Source organism: Prosopis cineraria, unplaced genomic scaffold, assembly GCF_029017545.1.
Source record: "Prosopis cineraria cultivar Desert tree isolate PC_DT_omini unplaced genomic scaffold, ASM2901754v1 PC1, whole genome shotgun sequence".
Lineage (NCBI taxonomy): Eukaryota > Viridiplantae > Streptophyta > Magnoliopsida > Fabales > Fabaceae > Prosopis > Prosopis cineraria.
In genome coordinates this window covers 41,551,690-41,566,146 of record NW_026555332.1, presented here as the reverse complement: position 1 = coordinate 41,566,146, position 14,457 = coordinate 41,551,690, and the positions used below count along the sequence as shown (strand labels likewise).

The following is a 14,457-nucleotide window of genomic DNA, read 5'->3' as shown; positions in this document are numbered from 1 at the left end:
TGGGAACTTTAAAATTTGGGAATAACGTACTTGGAAATTCTCATTGTACAACTTCTATTATTTTTAAACAAAATTTAAGGTCCCCCTTTGTATTTAAAATTACTCCATGTTCTGCACCGTGCTTTTCCCAAAGAAAAGCTAGATGCATAATTTAAATATCAACTCAAGGAAAACTTTTTTCATTTTAGGTGGTCGTAGACTTGTAGTCGGATATTGCCATGCAAAAAGAAAGAACTCAATCGATCTTCTTGCGATTGGTGCTGTACGCAGCAAGTTGCGAACCTCCCGCCCTGCCGGTGTCCTTATAATCAAATCTTTTCTTAAATTTTCTAGCAAAATTATTGAAAGACCAAGGATCACATTAGTCTTCTTAAATGTCCGATTAAGGATCATCAATCAAACTACTTCCATTCTTGGTATTTTCACTGGCAAAAGATTATTTGAAACCTTCAACAAATATCTGAAATCAAGAATCATCAATCAAGATTTTATCATTTGTGTATGTTAGGAACAGGGAATCACTCATCGCATGGATACGAACTTGAGCTGATAACAGGGGCACCAAAATATAAATTTAATGTACAAGGCGCGTGATCAACACTAAATACAATTAAAAAAGGGGACGAGGGGAGAAATATGGAAAGGACTCACTTCGTAATTTATAAAGAAAATTGGAGACTAATTGTGCCAAGCCGAAATTATAAAGAAAAATATAGCGATGAGAACAGCTAACAATACACAAATCACCCAGTCAGCTTTTGCATGCTTATTTCATTTCATATGCATTTCATGACGTTTTGTCCATCAGCTGAATCGGAGTCAGAATGTTTGATTTGCTTGTCTCCACAACACAACCATTCATGACCATCTCCTCCAACATAAAATGCGCCTTTTCCAAATGGAACATGATATCTAGCTCACACTGCGAGTCAAAATGAACGAGGGATTTAAAATTAAGACACTTTACTGTGATCCGCTTGCAGAAAATGGAAGTTTTTAAACGATAGGAGAGGGGAGGAAAAACTAGGAAAATGAATAAACACAAAATCCCATACATTCTCATAAATGCAAGACTTACCACATTGCCAAAGTGACGGTCCATGGTTTCAACTAAGAGATGAATAAACTCCAAAATAGCAAGCTCATTCTGCAATTATTTTCCACAGAAAATAGGAGAAACGCTCAAGGGTATATTTTCTATGATAAACACAAGGCATACTTCATAGAGATCTAATTCGACTAGACTAAATTTCAAGCTGCCTTTTCCTACAATAAAAATGTCCTCTCCCATTCCCAAGACAATCAATTTTTTCTTTCATGCTTAAGGGCCAGATCAAGTTTGAAGTCATGAGCGTTAAGTTTAACGCTAAACCATTTCATATAATTGTTTAAAAATATGAAGTTCTTTTGCATAGTGCTTAAATGAACACATTTAGAATAGTACACAGAAAAAGGTTACCTCATCATCATCAACTCCAACCAAGAAAAACAAGGAAGCATAGCGCCTATAAACAATTTTGTAGTTGCGATGCTCAACAAATGAACACTGTCCACAATGAAAATGTGTCAGCTAATAGGTAAATCAATTGCTGCCAGCAACAACAATTAGAAGAGTCCATATTTCCATATATTTCAGGATAGGCTGCGCAGATCCTATCAACACATAAATGTCAAAAAGGACAGAGAAAGCAGCACCACCAATTTCATTTGAAGAACAATAAACCTATAAATAAGTAATATATTAACAAGAATATCAAATATGAAATACACACAGACTAACCGAAAGTCAACAGAAAATTAAGATAAAAACCAATGCTTCTTTGTAAAGAAAACGGAAAGATATTTCTTGACATCCAGGTATTCCAAGTGACTCAACAGTAGCTTATTGCAAAGGTCTCACTGGCATCTACTGAAGCAGGAAATCAGAAAGCAGTTGGCTAGGAAAGTATGTGATGTAAAACAGGAAGAGGAGACGGGGAAGAGAGATGAAGAGAAAGGAGAAGGAGAGAGAAAGAAGAAGGAGAAAAGCCGAAATTCTCGAAAACTCTTATTCAGTAATACTCAAAAACCCAATACAAATAAAAAACCTAGCTCTATTTATGGAGCTCTAAAAATAATAAAATAATAATAATTTAAATTCAAATCTAAATCCTAAATTTAATTCAAATCTTAAATATGTTGATATCTAAGATAGGAATAAAATAAAAATAATAAATCCCAATTCTAATGGATAAATATCCTTATTTGAATATCCCTAATACAAAATTCTAATATCTTAAATAAATCCTAATTATTCTAATTAACCATTATTTCATATTCTATCAGCATGTAACCACTTGGCATTTTTTTTTAAGTGATAAAAAATGACCTTCAGCTACTAAGACTCCACGGCTTGCGCCCTGACTAAGCACTATAACCTAAACATAACGGCAACTACTGCTCAATGTCAAAAGTACTTCATGCCCTGAGTTTCAATTGTTGCAACTGGAAAGAAGGTCGAATGTTCTCTTCATTGGATGAACACTCTTGCCATCTTTACATTTAGCTGCCAATTTCTCGAGAAAATACCTCTTAATGCATCGTTTGTCAACTTTACATCTTAGATCGGACTACAAAGGCAGCCTTCTGCCTGCTAAGGCGGTTGGTCAATAAATTAGAAATGCAAGGCAAATGGTTATAACTATAAGCTACAGATTATTCGCTAATGTTACAATGTGACCGAAAAAGAGACCATCGATATCGTATTATCAGCATAACCCCACGAACTAATGCTTGACACATACATTCCGACAAAGAAATTGAAAACAATAGCTTCCTTTTCAGTTCAAAATCATATTTATGTCAAAACTCCAATGGATATGTCTCGGCCCTCCCTCATCATAAATTTCTAGTACCAAAGTTAAGAAAAATACAGAACAAAATAACGCATGAACCGATAGCGAATTATAAACCCGACAGGCCAACAGGTCTTGAGATTGCTATATTTTCCATTTGAATTCTTCAAAATTAAACTAAACAATTTTCACATACAGATGTTCAGACTTAAATCCGAGCCACGAAATTTAAAGAGCTCCCCTGAGTTGTTAACCAGAACTTATAATTACTTGTAAAAGGCACACAAATATTACGGCGTAATAACTGAAAATTGAAAAAGAAGATGGAGAAGAGAAAAGGAAGGAAACCTGCTGCTCAGTGCGGGCAAGGCATTTGCGAACGATTTCGCCTTCAAGGGCTCGCCTTTCTTCGAGAGTGAGGTACTCGTAGTATTGGGCAAGACGGGTCTGCCCCTGCTTGTTCACCATCAATACGAATCTGATCCCCATCCTTCGCCAATTTTCCTTGCACGCTCACACAGATTCCGATCCGCAAACACCCCAGTCCTGGATCGATTAAACTCCTCCAGTCCTTCTTTTCTTTTATTGTTTTTTATTTTTATTTTAAATATAAACGAAGCGAAGCCTTCCATTTGGATTTATTTTTTGGTCAATTACTCTTCTCCTGACTCCTGTTACTATTTTGCAGTATTAAGGAGAAATCATTTTTTTAAGGTAAATAGAGATTTAATAAACTATATACATTTTAGAATATTTGCACGTCTTTATCATGTACATTTCGGGTACTTATAAATTATTATTCGTTCATTAACATTGTACCCTTCATATCTATAATTTAGAACATTTTTAATTCATTTACTATTTTAAAAAAATGTTAGTTACAAGTTACAACTTTAATATTTTATTTAAAAAATAATCTCTTAAAGAATTATATATCTTTCAAATTATACTTCATTAAATGTCTTATGTAAGTGTCTTAATAGTAACAATTAAAATTCTAATAATTAATTTTTAAAAAAATTATAAATGAAGGAGGGATATAATTAAAAAAAATATATTAAAAGAACTATTCAATTTCTTATATTTTAAACTAAATAAAATTAATAAAAAAGGCCATATATTTTGAATTGGGGGGCGTTCTTAAAAGTCATTTGGAGTTTGATATTGTAGGCGTAGAAATAAGAGTGGAGGCATAGTTAAACGGGACAATAATATAGACTTTGCACATATACAAGCAATGGAGACTGTACATCGCACCAAAACAGAAATGCATTTGCAAATGAAGCGGCACCCCTTGACATTGTTAGTTGATGTGCTGACTCTTCACAATTTTGAGTGGCTCCAACGGAAAAAACAAAAGACTCTTAACAACTTATGAACGAGACTGTCATAACTCAAATGCTGGCGACTTCTGTGTTAACCATAATGTCGTTTAAACAAGGATCATCAATCTCGTCCAACATTTCTTCTTCCCTATGGTCTGCAATCACGTCCTTAGGACCCAAAAAGCTTGGCTGATTCGTTGAAGACAGAACCCGTGCCCACATTCTATCAGTTATCACCACACAGTTCTGTCTCTCTATGATTCTCTGCATCACCCACAAATGCGCAAAATTGAGTGGGAAAAAGCCATAAAACATAAAGAACATTCAATTTTTGGCTGTCCATGAAGAAGCTTAAGGAATAAATGCAAAAGATTAAATATCAGGTGCGTCCAATGAACTCACATAGAAGGGTATGTAAGTATATCTTCCATTTACAAGTCCGCTCGTGAAGCCAGTGTAACCTGCCATTGCTCCATGGACGGCACTTTGAGCAAGAAGTGTGCAGTACACGTTGTCAGAGGCATTACTTGGAACAGCTCGGATCATATAGGTGGGATCTGTAAAAAATTTAAAAAGAAATATGCCCCTTCATATCCTAATATAGTTGCATCTTCCGGTGCAAACACACACGATCTTAACAAGTTTGACTAATCAAACCTATATATTTGAGATTTATGGACATGCTTTTATGTTTGGCAAAGTGGCCCTGCAAGTCAAATTATTATTAGTGTACTGTATTATGTGCGAAACAAATATACAGCACATAAAAGGAAGACATGACAATGCACACGCCTTGATCTTGTGGGATATCCAGAGTCCAACGTCTTGAAGAAGCTTATTGCCTGAAGCATCCTGTTGCTTGGCCATGGTTTGCATGCTCTCTGAAACAAGATCTTGTGCTGCCCCTTCGGCTATCACAATAACCATGTGCCCGTTTTCTTTTAGCCTTTTCTCTATGAACTCAAAAAGCCCACCTTCACCTTCAAGGTAGAAGTTTGACTCTGGAATCAAGCAACAGTCCACATCTCGACTTGCAAGAGTAGCATACATGGCAATAAATCCTGCAATCATGAAGCAAAGTGAGGGATATTGGTCGTTTTGTACACGCAGGATTTAATTTGAACGCAATTATACAGAAACAAGTGTGTTGAACTCACCACTATAGCGACCCATCAGCTTCACAACGCCAATGCCATTCTCAATGCTTTCAGCTTCAACATGTGCCGCATTTATAGCACGTTGAGCCTCCTCAACTGCCGTGTCAAACCCGAACGACTTATCTATAACCTATCAACAGAGAAACAAGGCATAAGATCATTAACTACGTGTTCGTAAATAGATTCATAATTCCCCGAATGAGCAAGAAACAAGGTGTCCGTACCATGATGTCATTGTCTATGGTTTTGGGAATTCCGGCAACTGCGACTTTGAGACCACGCCTTCTAATTTCCTGCAGGGATGACCCACAAGAGATGGTCTTTTTTATATCCCTAAACATCACAGAAGTCCGAGAAACTCGTTGTTAAATCATAAGATACCTCAAAAATCAAAGACGCTCCCCTCTGAGTTCCATCTCCTCCTATTATGTAAACCTGGGATTGATTCAGAGAAACGTTAATCTGACGATGATACGTTGTTCATACCCGATGTTCTGGTAAATAAGAAGAAAGACGAGCAAACCTGATTGATCCCTCGATCTTGGATATTGTCAACAATCTTAGTGGTGTCATGTCCACCTCGTGACGTCCCAAGAACAGTTCCTCCACGTTTATGTATATCGTTCACGTTCTTAGGATTCAGAGTAACTGTATTGCGAGCGTAAAAGCCCCTGTAACCTCCCTTTAAAAAGCATGATATAAAAGTTTATTATGGTTTAGAGTTAAGACCTTTCCATCTTGCAGATTTGGAAATAAATAACACCACAACATGTACTTACGTCGATTCCTAAAACTTTCTTGACGCCGTACATATGGTACAGGGCACATACTAATTCCCTAATGACAGTGTTGAGTCCAGGACATAGACCCCCACATGTGACAATGGCTGCCTGAACTTCATCTGGTTCGAAATACACCTGAAAATCCGAATTTATGTGATCATAATAAGAAAGCTTTGTAATTGTGGATGATCAAACATTGCTGAGATAGATCTTTATGTGCGGCAAACATACCCTTTGGCGAGGTCCAGCACGCCGAAAATGTACCCCTCTTGGACTATCTTTGTGAACAACAACCTGTCAAATGGGAAAAAAAAGAAATCTAAAAATCCACGAAATATATATACGTACGAGGTACTTCAAGTCTATTTATAAGGCAATTGTGTTGAAAGGAAATTACATAAATTACTAACCTTATGAGGAACAGTATCGTCTACGTTTACGAAATACTGCCTGGCAAAGTGCAAATAACGTTGAATTTATCATCTAACCAGACCAGCACATCATGAAGAAACGATAGCAGAAGGGTAAAAGGAAATAAATAACGTACTTGACTACTGAATAAGCAGGATTGTTCTGCAAAGGATTAGAAAATGTCTGCATGGACCCACAAATAGAAATATGTTAGACAATTCTGGAGAAAGTAGAGGAGAATGGTGAATAACGTAGATTGAATCGCATGTTATGCCTAGGGAAGAAGCAAGAGTTGAGGACGTACGGGAAGGTTAGGAATATAATCAGACAAATGTGGAACATCTTCGAGGACATAACCCAAAGTGCCGGTGACGATTTTGGGTTTGCAATTGACACAGGAAGCCATGGGACCATTCAACCTCGGGGCCCGACCCGAAAACTAAACCAACAGCTTGTGGTGGCGGTGGCGGTGGCGGTGGCGGTGGTGACGGAGAAGGAAGAGGAGACATCAAAGAGTGTGCGAATGAGAGGAGAAAGGATGGCATAAATAGACGCCATTCAAGGACATAATGAATGGTCAGAGGATAGTCGTATTTATAGTAAAAGGAGTTGACGGAGAGAATCGAACTTTAGGAAACAGAGAGTGCCATTAATCTAGAAAACAGATTTCAAATACTACGCCTTGCTTTGGGGAGAGACAATATATATGAAACAAAATAAAAACGACTTTCCTTTTACGGTGGGAGTAATTGAGAGCAAACCAGTGAAACAAATGGCAGCGAATTGATGTGGAGGCTTTGAAAGATCTAGACGGAACTTCTTCTTCTTCCTCTTCTTCTTTTTTGATATAGCAGCATTAGTGAGCTCTTGTATAGAGTTAAGAACAGTATATTCTTCTTCTTCCTTCTGAGACGAGGAAATGCCTCATGGGAATCTAGAGCGAGGAGAAGATCAAGTTGTCGCTTGACATGTACAGTAGTTGATCTCAGGATGGTAAGGAAGAGTATATAGTGTTCAGGTCGGCGACAATGGCTGCGTGGTGAGTGGTGACCGTTGGGGCTTGGACACCAGGACAAACTCAATGTAACGGACTCCATTAATTTGTGGGTGGCTGTCGAGATTCAGCCCCGATGAACTCACTCAGTTCATCCCTCACAACGTGGATAGCCTCCAATGAGAGATCCCTTCGAGCAATTAAAAGAAAATATCAAAAATCGTGTAAAAATTAACCTTTTTTTATATATATTTTTACCTTCTATTAAGTATGCCATCTGAATGTGTGCATTTTACTTGATTACAAAAAATTAAGGGTTGGATAGGAATTTTATATTTTCTATTATGAGTGTTTTTCAGAAACAAAGACAGTCAATTTATAAGTTACTTATATAAATAAAATTTATTAAATATAATTTACAATCTTTTCATTAAAAAAAAAATTTACAATCTTAAGGTCTCATTTGGTACACTGAAAATTAGGAGCATGAAAATGAAATTAAAGATAGGAATCAAATTTTAATTTGTTTGATATGCCATATCTTATTTTCATATGGAATTCAATTCAATAAAAAATGATAGAAATGAATTCCATCTGCTGACCATGAAATTGTGTAAAATTCCATGGAAGCCAAATTTCAATTATCTTTGCCCTTCTTATTTTCGGACTCCTTGTCTCCCTTGGTCATTAGACCGACGAAATAGCACTTCCTCCTCATCTCTCATTATCATCAAACACCGAATCGAAGAATAGGGAAGATGGCAGCAATGATTATCTATTGTATGTCTACTATGCACGGTGAAGATGGTGGCAGTAGACTCTTCCTCATCATCACCGGAGTCTTCCTCTTCGCTTCATTTTTCTTCGTCTTTAACTTCAACTCTGTCTAGATCTCCAGTAGCAACGGCAACCAAATCTCGCCTCCTCACTTCATTCTTCATCATCTTTGACTTCTCCCTCTCTTGTTCGCTTCATTCTCATTCTTCTTTATCTTCGACTTCTTCCAAATCTTCACCAGCAACAGCAACCAAATCTCTAACTACATCTTTGATTCATCATCTGTGTTGTTGATGGATGGTGGTGCCACTGGGATTGAGTGTCCCTGAGGGGGGTGGATGGTAATTTGCTGGTTTTGTTAATTTAGGGTTTTTTTCCTTGAGCAAGGGTATTTTTGTCTTTAAACATTATGCATATATATTTTTAATAAAAAAATATATCAAGATTCTATGAACATAGCAAAAATATTTTTAAACCCTAAATATATCTTCATTTCTACTTTTATATTCATTTCCATTTCCATCATATCAAATAAGGCATAAGTTTTTCATCATTTTTTTAAAAAGATAAAGGAGCAAAGTGGGTCCTTAAGCTATAATGCCCCCATTTGATATGTTAGAATTAATTTTGATAGAAATGAAAATAAAGCAATCTGCATTTTTAAAATTCTTTTTGTCATTTTATGTAATTTTTAAAATTATTTTTGGTTGACTATTGATCAAAATTAATTTTTATTAATAACAAGAGTTAAATTGTATTATTTTTAAAAATTAAAAAAAATATTATATAAAAATGAGTTTAGGACCTTTGATCTTTTATGTCTTTTTTAAATATTCTTTATTAATAAAGAGGAAATGAAATATATTTAAGAAATGAAATAATGAATAATAATATTAAAATAATCATTATTAATAAAATATTATTTTTTTTCCTATAAAAATAAGATGGTGGGAGTATTAATTATATCTAGAAATTTGTATTATGACTTATATTTAATGAAAAATTTTAATTAAGGACTATAATAGAAACTTAATTACTGATGGATGCAAAAAAATTTAAAAATTTTAATTCAATTCAAGAGAAAAAAGTCAAACTAATTTTAACGGTAAAAAGATAAAAATACTCTTTCTTTATTATGCAAAATCATTAGTTATTAATTTTCTTACACCACTTGTTAATTTACTAATATGAATTATAAATTAAATGAGTTGACAATTGTTCAATCATAAGTAACAATATCAATTGTTAAATTGCTAATTTTATTTGTTAATTTAGTTGTGAATTACTGACAAGTCAATCCAATGGTAAAAATTATTGACCTGTCAGTAATTCACAATCGATGTTAGCAAATTAATAAATAAAATTAATAAATTAATAAATAATATTACTAATTGTCTAACAAACGGATGTAATTTATGAGTGATATAGGTAAAGTAAAAAAATTAACATCTAGTGATTCTGTATAATAAATTAAATATATTTTAGTATTTTCACCATTAAAATTAATTTAACTTTTCTTCTCTAAATTAAACTAAAATTTTATATTTTTTTTGGGACTCATCAGTAATTTAATTTTTATCTTATCCTTAACTAAAATTCTTCATATATTTAAAAATAAAAAGAAGATAATTCACCCTATGCTAGACTTTTGCAAGTTTTAGAAAGGATGCTCATTATTGCAATGATGGCGACTAGTTAGAGGTATTTTCTTGTAACAAAAATAAAAGGAAGATAAAATTAAGACTTATAACAATACCAATATATACATCAATATCATCAATATATACAGTAAAATGCATCGTTCAATTGCTGCATACCGTCCAACGTACTTTTTAAAAATTTTTATTAAAAAATAGTTAATAGATAGTAATTTTGTGTATATATAGTAAAGTATAATGTCAGAGAACAATATACTTTCTTTTTTTTATTTTTGTTAAAAAATAGTTGATGGATAATTGGTTAGCAAAAATAAAAAATATGTGTTTGAGGCCCATGATAAAGAAATGGATATGGAACTTATCATTTAAAAAAGTGGGTGTGAGACTCATAATTTAATTAATAAATTTTATTTATATAGATGACAAACTTTTTGATAAAAATTATCATTTGTAAATGTTAAAAATTTAGATAAGGTATAAAAAATAATAAAATTCTTATATTTTAAAAAATCATGTGGGATGCATAGTAAATATTGACAATGAATATAAAATTCTTAGTAAAAATAATAGATATTAGATAGGTAATAAAATTATAAATTTTATTTAGCAAAAGTATATAAATTAATTTACTCAAAAAATATAAATTAAATTAATTTAATCAACATAATAAATTCTAAATAAAATAATTTTTTTGCTTTTGATTTTATATGTAAAAGACTATAAATTGTAGAACAAAATATAAAGTTAGGTGACAAATTATAAAATAAATTTTAAAATGCATAGAGTAACAAATTTAACTATGCGTGTCACACTCTGAAAATAGAGGATGACCAGCACGGGTGCGAACTACATCCTACACTCCCGTAAGCCTTAAAATAAAAATTTCTTCTGTTTAAAAAAAAAATAATTAGATTATGTAAAAATTTTAACACTTTGAATATTAATTGTCATAACAAGACTTCAACATTTTTTTTGTAAACAAATTTTGACAGAACTTTTCCTGTAACTACAATCTCCCAAGAGTTCTACAACAAATTTTTTTTTAATAAACAGTATCATTTAGGAGCTTAGCTTCTTCCAACTAACAATTACATATAGATCAAAACAAAACCCTAACAGCAATCTATGTGGAGCAACTGATTTTTCTTTTAATTTTAAAATGTGTGAGTACTAAAATATTTATATATAAAAATAATAATACCAAGCAAAATTTTCCACCCAATATAGCTGTGTTGCCCTTTTTTGAGGCCGGTGGTAAGATCAGCGTTAGCTAATGAATCTAAGACCAAATAAATTTTTCTAATGAATATCGTCCCAACAATAAATAATTGATCATGAATAAATAGAAAAGTTCAAAATAATTATGTAACCAAAGAGGCAACTCTTTCCATAAAAATTCCATAAGCTTTAGAATGAAATGATTCTATCAAAGTTAAATAAAATTGTAAACCATTGAACTATCATAAAACTTGTTATTATCACTTGATTTCAAGAAAGCATGTAAATAAATACTTATAAATAAGTTGCTAAGCAAGAACCAATGGAATTTAAAATCACCAAATAATCAGATTATAATTATAGGGATTTATCAGAAAAATTAACAAACGTGGATACATAGTTCACGGGAGTAAATAATCAGACGCGGCCGAAGCCACGAAGACAAACGTGGACACACCAATCCACGAGGGTAAATAACCAAACGCAATTAAAGCTATGAAACAAACGTGGACACACAGTCCACGAGGGTACTGCTAACCAAATGCGACTCAAAGCCACGAAATCAAACGTGAGTACAATGCTTACGAATAACCATCCCTTCATTCCACGTGCGTTGGCCATCATACGGGGCTAGTATCTCCTATACACACCCTGCTAGCTAGGTGTACCATGGCGTGTCAAGGACTAATGGAACTGCCGTTAACAACCAGTGTTCTGTATAAAGTCCTTTTTTAAAACCATTTTCAAACATGCGAGAAAATCATCACTTTCAATATACAGTTTTCATTCTCAAAATCAAACTCGCATGAATATTTTTAAGCATTAAAACTTGCTAGAATCAAATTTCATATCCGATACTCATATTTGCATTTATTGAATAAAAAAAATTTCAACGTCGAACTCGCATGAATCATTCTCTGTATCAATCCAATATTTGATAGAATAAAAATCTCATAATCAAAGTCCGAACTTGATTTAATTGATCAAATAACATTTCAAATTTGGTAAAGCTAATTTTTCAAAATAAAGTAATGTTAATCAATAAATATCCAATAATCGCATTAATGCTATAAAAATGATTCTCCGAAAAATGTCATATTCTAGTAAAAGAAATTTTAATTAAAAAAATTAGTTGGGACGGTATTCACTTACCTGAAATTTTCAAAATTTAAGAATTCACCTTTTTAATGCCAGCTAAATTCTCCTCCTCCAAATATCCTATGAATTAAATTAAAAATTTTTAAATAAACTTCCCATATTCTCAATTATTTCCTCCTAATATTACTACCATCAAAATTTAACTAAAGTAAATTTGGAATTTTTAGGAGCAAAACCTTACACGTAAAAGTCCCTCAGAACCATAACTCAATACTTCGTCATAATACCATCTATTTCCCAAAAATTTAAATAGTTTGATACTAATTTCATACTCAAGTTTCCTTTGGACTTCAAATTAAGCTCATAGAGCGATAGCATTCAATCTGGACATATCACTCACAGGAATAAATAAAATTTAAAAATTGTATAGAAATCAAATAAAATTTCTTCTAACAAGCATTGTGTCAAACAGCTTGCATACACTAATTTTTATTTATTTATTATTATTTTTTTAAGGTCAACCACTTCTTGCTCCTAGATTCTATTTCCCAAAACTCTAATATATAAATAACTAAGTAAATTAACTTCCTAAGTCCAATTTCTTTATTAAATAAATCAATCTTAATTTAAGAAAATTAAAGAATTCTCTTCCACGTTTCACATGGCAACATAGAAGCATAATTTCAGCTTCAATTTAACTTCTATCCTTCTCACACAATCATGTAGCAGCCACCAAAAGGGAAAAAAATTGCAACTTCAATCATCCATTCAGTCATTCACACACATAAACTATGAGAAATAAGTAGCTCAAGACTTCTTTACCTCCATTAACATTGGCATACACAGGGAGAAAAGAAGGCAACGATTGCAGGGGAAAATGACAGTCAATAAAATGAAACTCCCACAGCTACAAATCAACTCCCACAGCACAGATTATTCGGAGAATAGGAGAAAAGGTCAAGGCTTCCACCTTAATTGACTCATGGCAAACGAACCGAGAAAGAAGAAAACAATGGCATGCCTGAACAGTGAAGAAAAAGGGGAACGATCATCATGAATGAAGAGCAGATAAGCATACCAGTATTGACAGAACAAGCAAGAGGATGGAAGAGATTTTAGCTCGCCCGTACCGCCACACTGACAGTGACGAAGGAACCTTACTGATTTGGAATAGAGGAAGGAAAAACAAAAGCCACAAGCTAATTGATCATAGGCAAATGGAGCAGCGGCACCCATGTCACCGGCGATGACAGCAAAAGGAGGAAGAAAGCAAAAGAGAACAAAGATGGGAACATCCAAGCTCTCTCTTTCTCAGCTGATCCAGCTTCGAACATGGTTCCTCATGAATTTGTCATTCAATGACTGACCATGAACACGAACGCGCCGGCGACAGTCACAAGCAGAAAAGACAGAAATGAAGGTGTAGAAGAAGAAAGATGGCTTATCGGTCAGAGCATTCCTCTCTCTCTCTCTCTCTCTCTCTCGCGAGTTTTCTGGAGGAAGAAGAAGAAATGAGGAGGACAAAGATTTTTATCAAATGAGGAGGAGGGCAATTTCATAATTTCAAGAAAAAACAAAATAAAAAAAAATCTTCCTGGTCTCAATTAGATTCTAACTTGAGACTTGATAGAACAATACTTGTTCAAGTTTCCACTACACTAGCTCATTTTTCTTGCTTTATCTATCTAAAATTAATATAACTATAATTAAAATACCAATTTATATATTTACTCCTCTTTTCTTTCTTTCTTCTTTTCTTTTTTTAATTCTTGGGTTATTACAATGCGGTGATAACACACATCTTGAAATAATAAATTATTCTTTACATTTTAAAATGCATAGAGTAACAAATTTTGTAAGTTATTCGTGTAAAAATAGAACAATATGTTGTTGCCCAAAAGATAAAATTATTTATTTTATATTTCCTCCGTTTAAAAAATAAAGTATTTTTAATCGAATTTCACCTTTAATAAAATAATTACCTACTTTCAAAATAACCATATCTTTTTATATTTATCTCTATTAAACACCCTACAATAAATATAAAGTTATCATCAATAGAGTATTTTTTTTTTAAAAAGCAACGATTACACCTTAAAAGACTAAAAATGTCCTATATTTTTGAACATATAACTCCTCAAAAAATATCTTATATTTTTAAACAGAAGGAATATATTTTTAATATAGATGAGTATGTTATTTA

The 14,457-nt window shown here is 33.0% G+C and overlaps 2 protein-coding genes and 1 long non-coding RNA gene across 4 annotated transcripts; all 3 read right to left on the bottom strand.

Moving 5' to 3' along the window:
* Positions 1–532: 532 nt before the first annotated feature.
* LOC129287204 (AP-4 complex subunit sigma) lies at positions 533–3,415 on the bottom strand. Of its 2 annotated transcripts, XM_054923395.1 has the most exons (4): positions 3,183–3,413; positions 1,460–1,546; positions 1,079–1,147; positions 636–922 (listed from the first exon to the last, which is right to left on the bottom strand). In XM_054923395.1, the coding sequence occupies exons 1-4, from the start codon at positions 3,321–3,323 to the stop codon at positions 788–790; spliced, it is 432 nt and encodes a 143-aa protein (XP_054779370.1). In that variant the 5' UTR covers positions 3,324–3,413; the 3' UTR covers positions 636–787. The 2 variants fall into 2 exon arrangements, with proteins under 2 accessions (XP_054779374.1, XP_054779370.1); XM_054923399.1 differs by lacking the exon at positions 1,079–1,147 and having other exon boundaries at positions 533–922; positions 3,183–3,415.
* Positions 3,416–4,027: 612 nt separating this feature from the next.
* LOC129292203 (ATP-dependent 6-phosphofructokinase 3-like) lies at positions 4,028–7,511 on the bottom strand. Its single transcript, XM_054929765.1, has 13 exons — positions 6,814–7,511; positions 6,646–6,692; positions 6,509–6,548; positions 6,330–6,392; positions 6,096–6,233; positions 5,840–5,998; positions 5,698–5,751; positions 5,541–5,609; positions 5,317–5,446; positions 4,952–5,220; positions 4,817–4,865; positions 4,562–4,716; positions 4,028–4,423 (listed from the first exon to the last, which is right to left on the bottom strand). The coding sequence occupies exons 1-13, from the start codon at positions 6,913–6,915 to the stop codon at positions 4,229–4,231; spliced, it is 1,470 nt and encodes a 489-aa protein (XP_054785740.1). The 5' UTR covers positions 6,916–7,511; the 3' UTR covers positions 4,028–4,228.
* Positions 7,512–11,203: 3,692 nt separating this feature from the next.
* On the bottom strand, positions 11,204–13,733 carry LOC129296417 (uncharacterized). Its single transcript, XR_008589777.1, has 3 exons — positions 13,385–13,733; positions 13,077–13,275; positions 11,204–11,882 (listed from the first exon to the last, which is right to left on the bottom strand). It is a non-coding gene; the product is annotated as an uncharacterized LOC129296417 (long non-coding RNA).
* Positions 13,734–14,457: the final 724 nt, after the last annotated feature.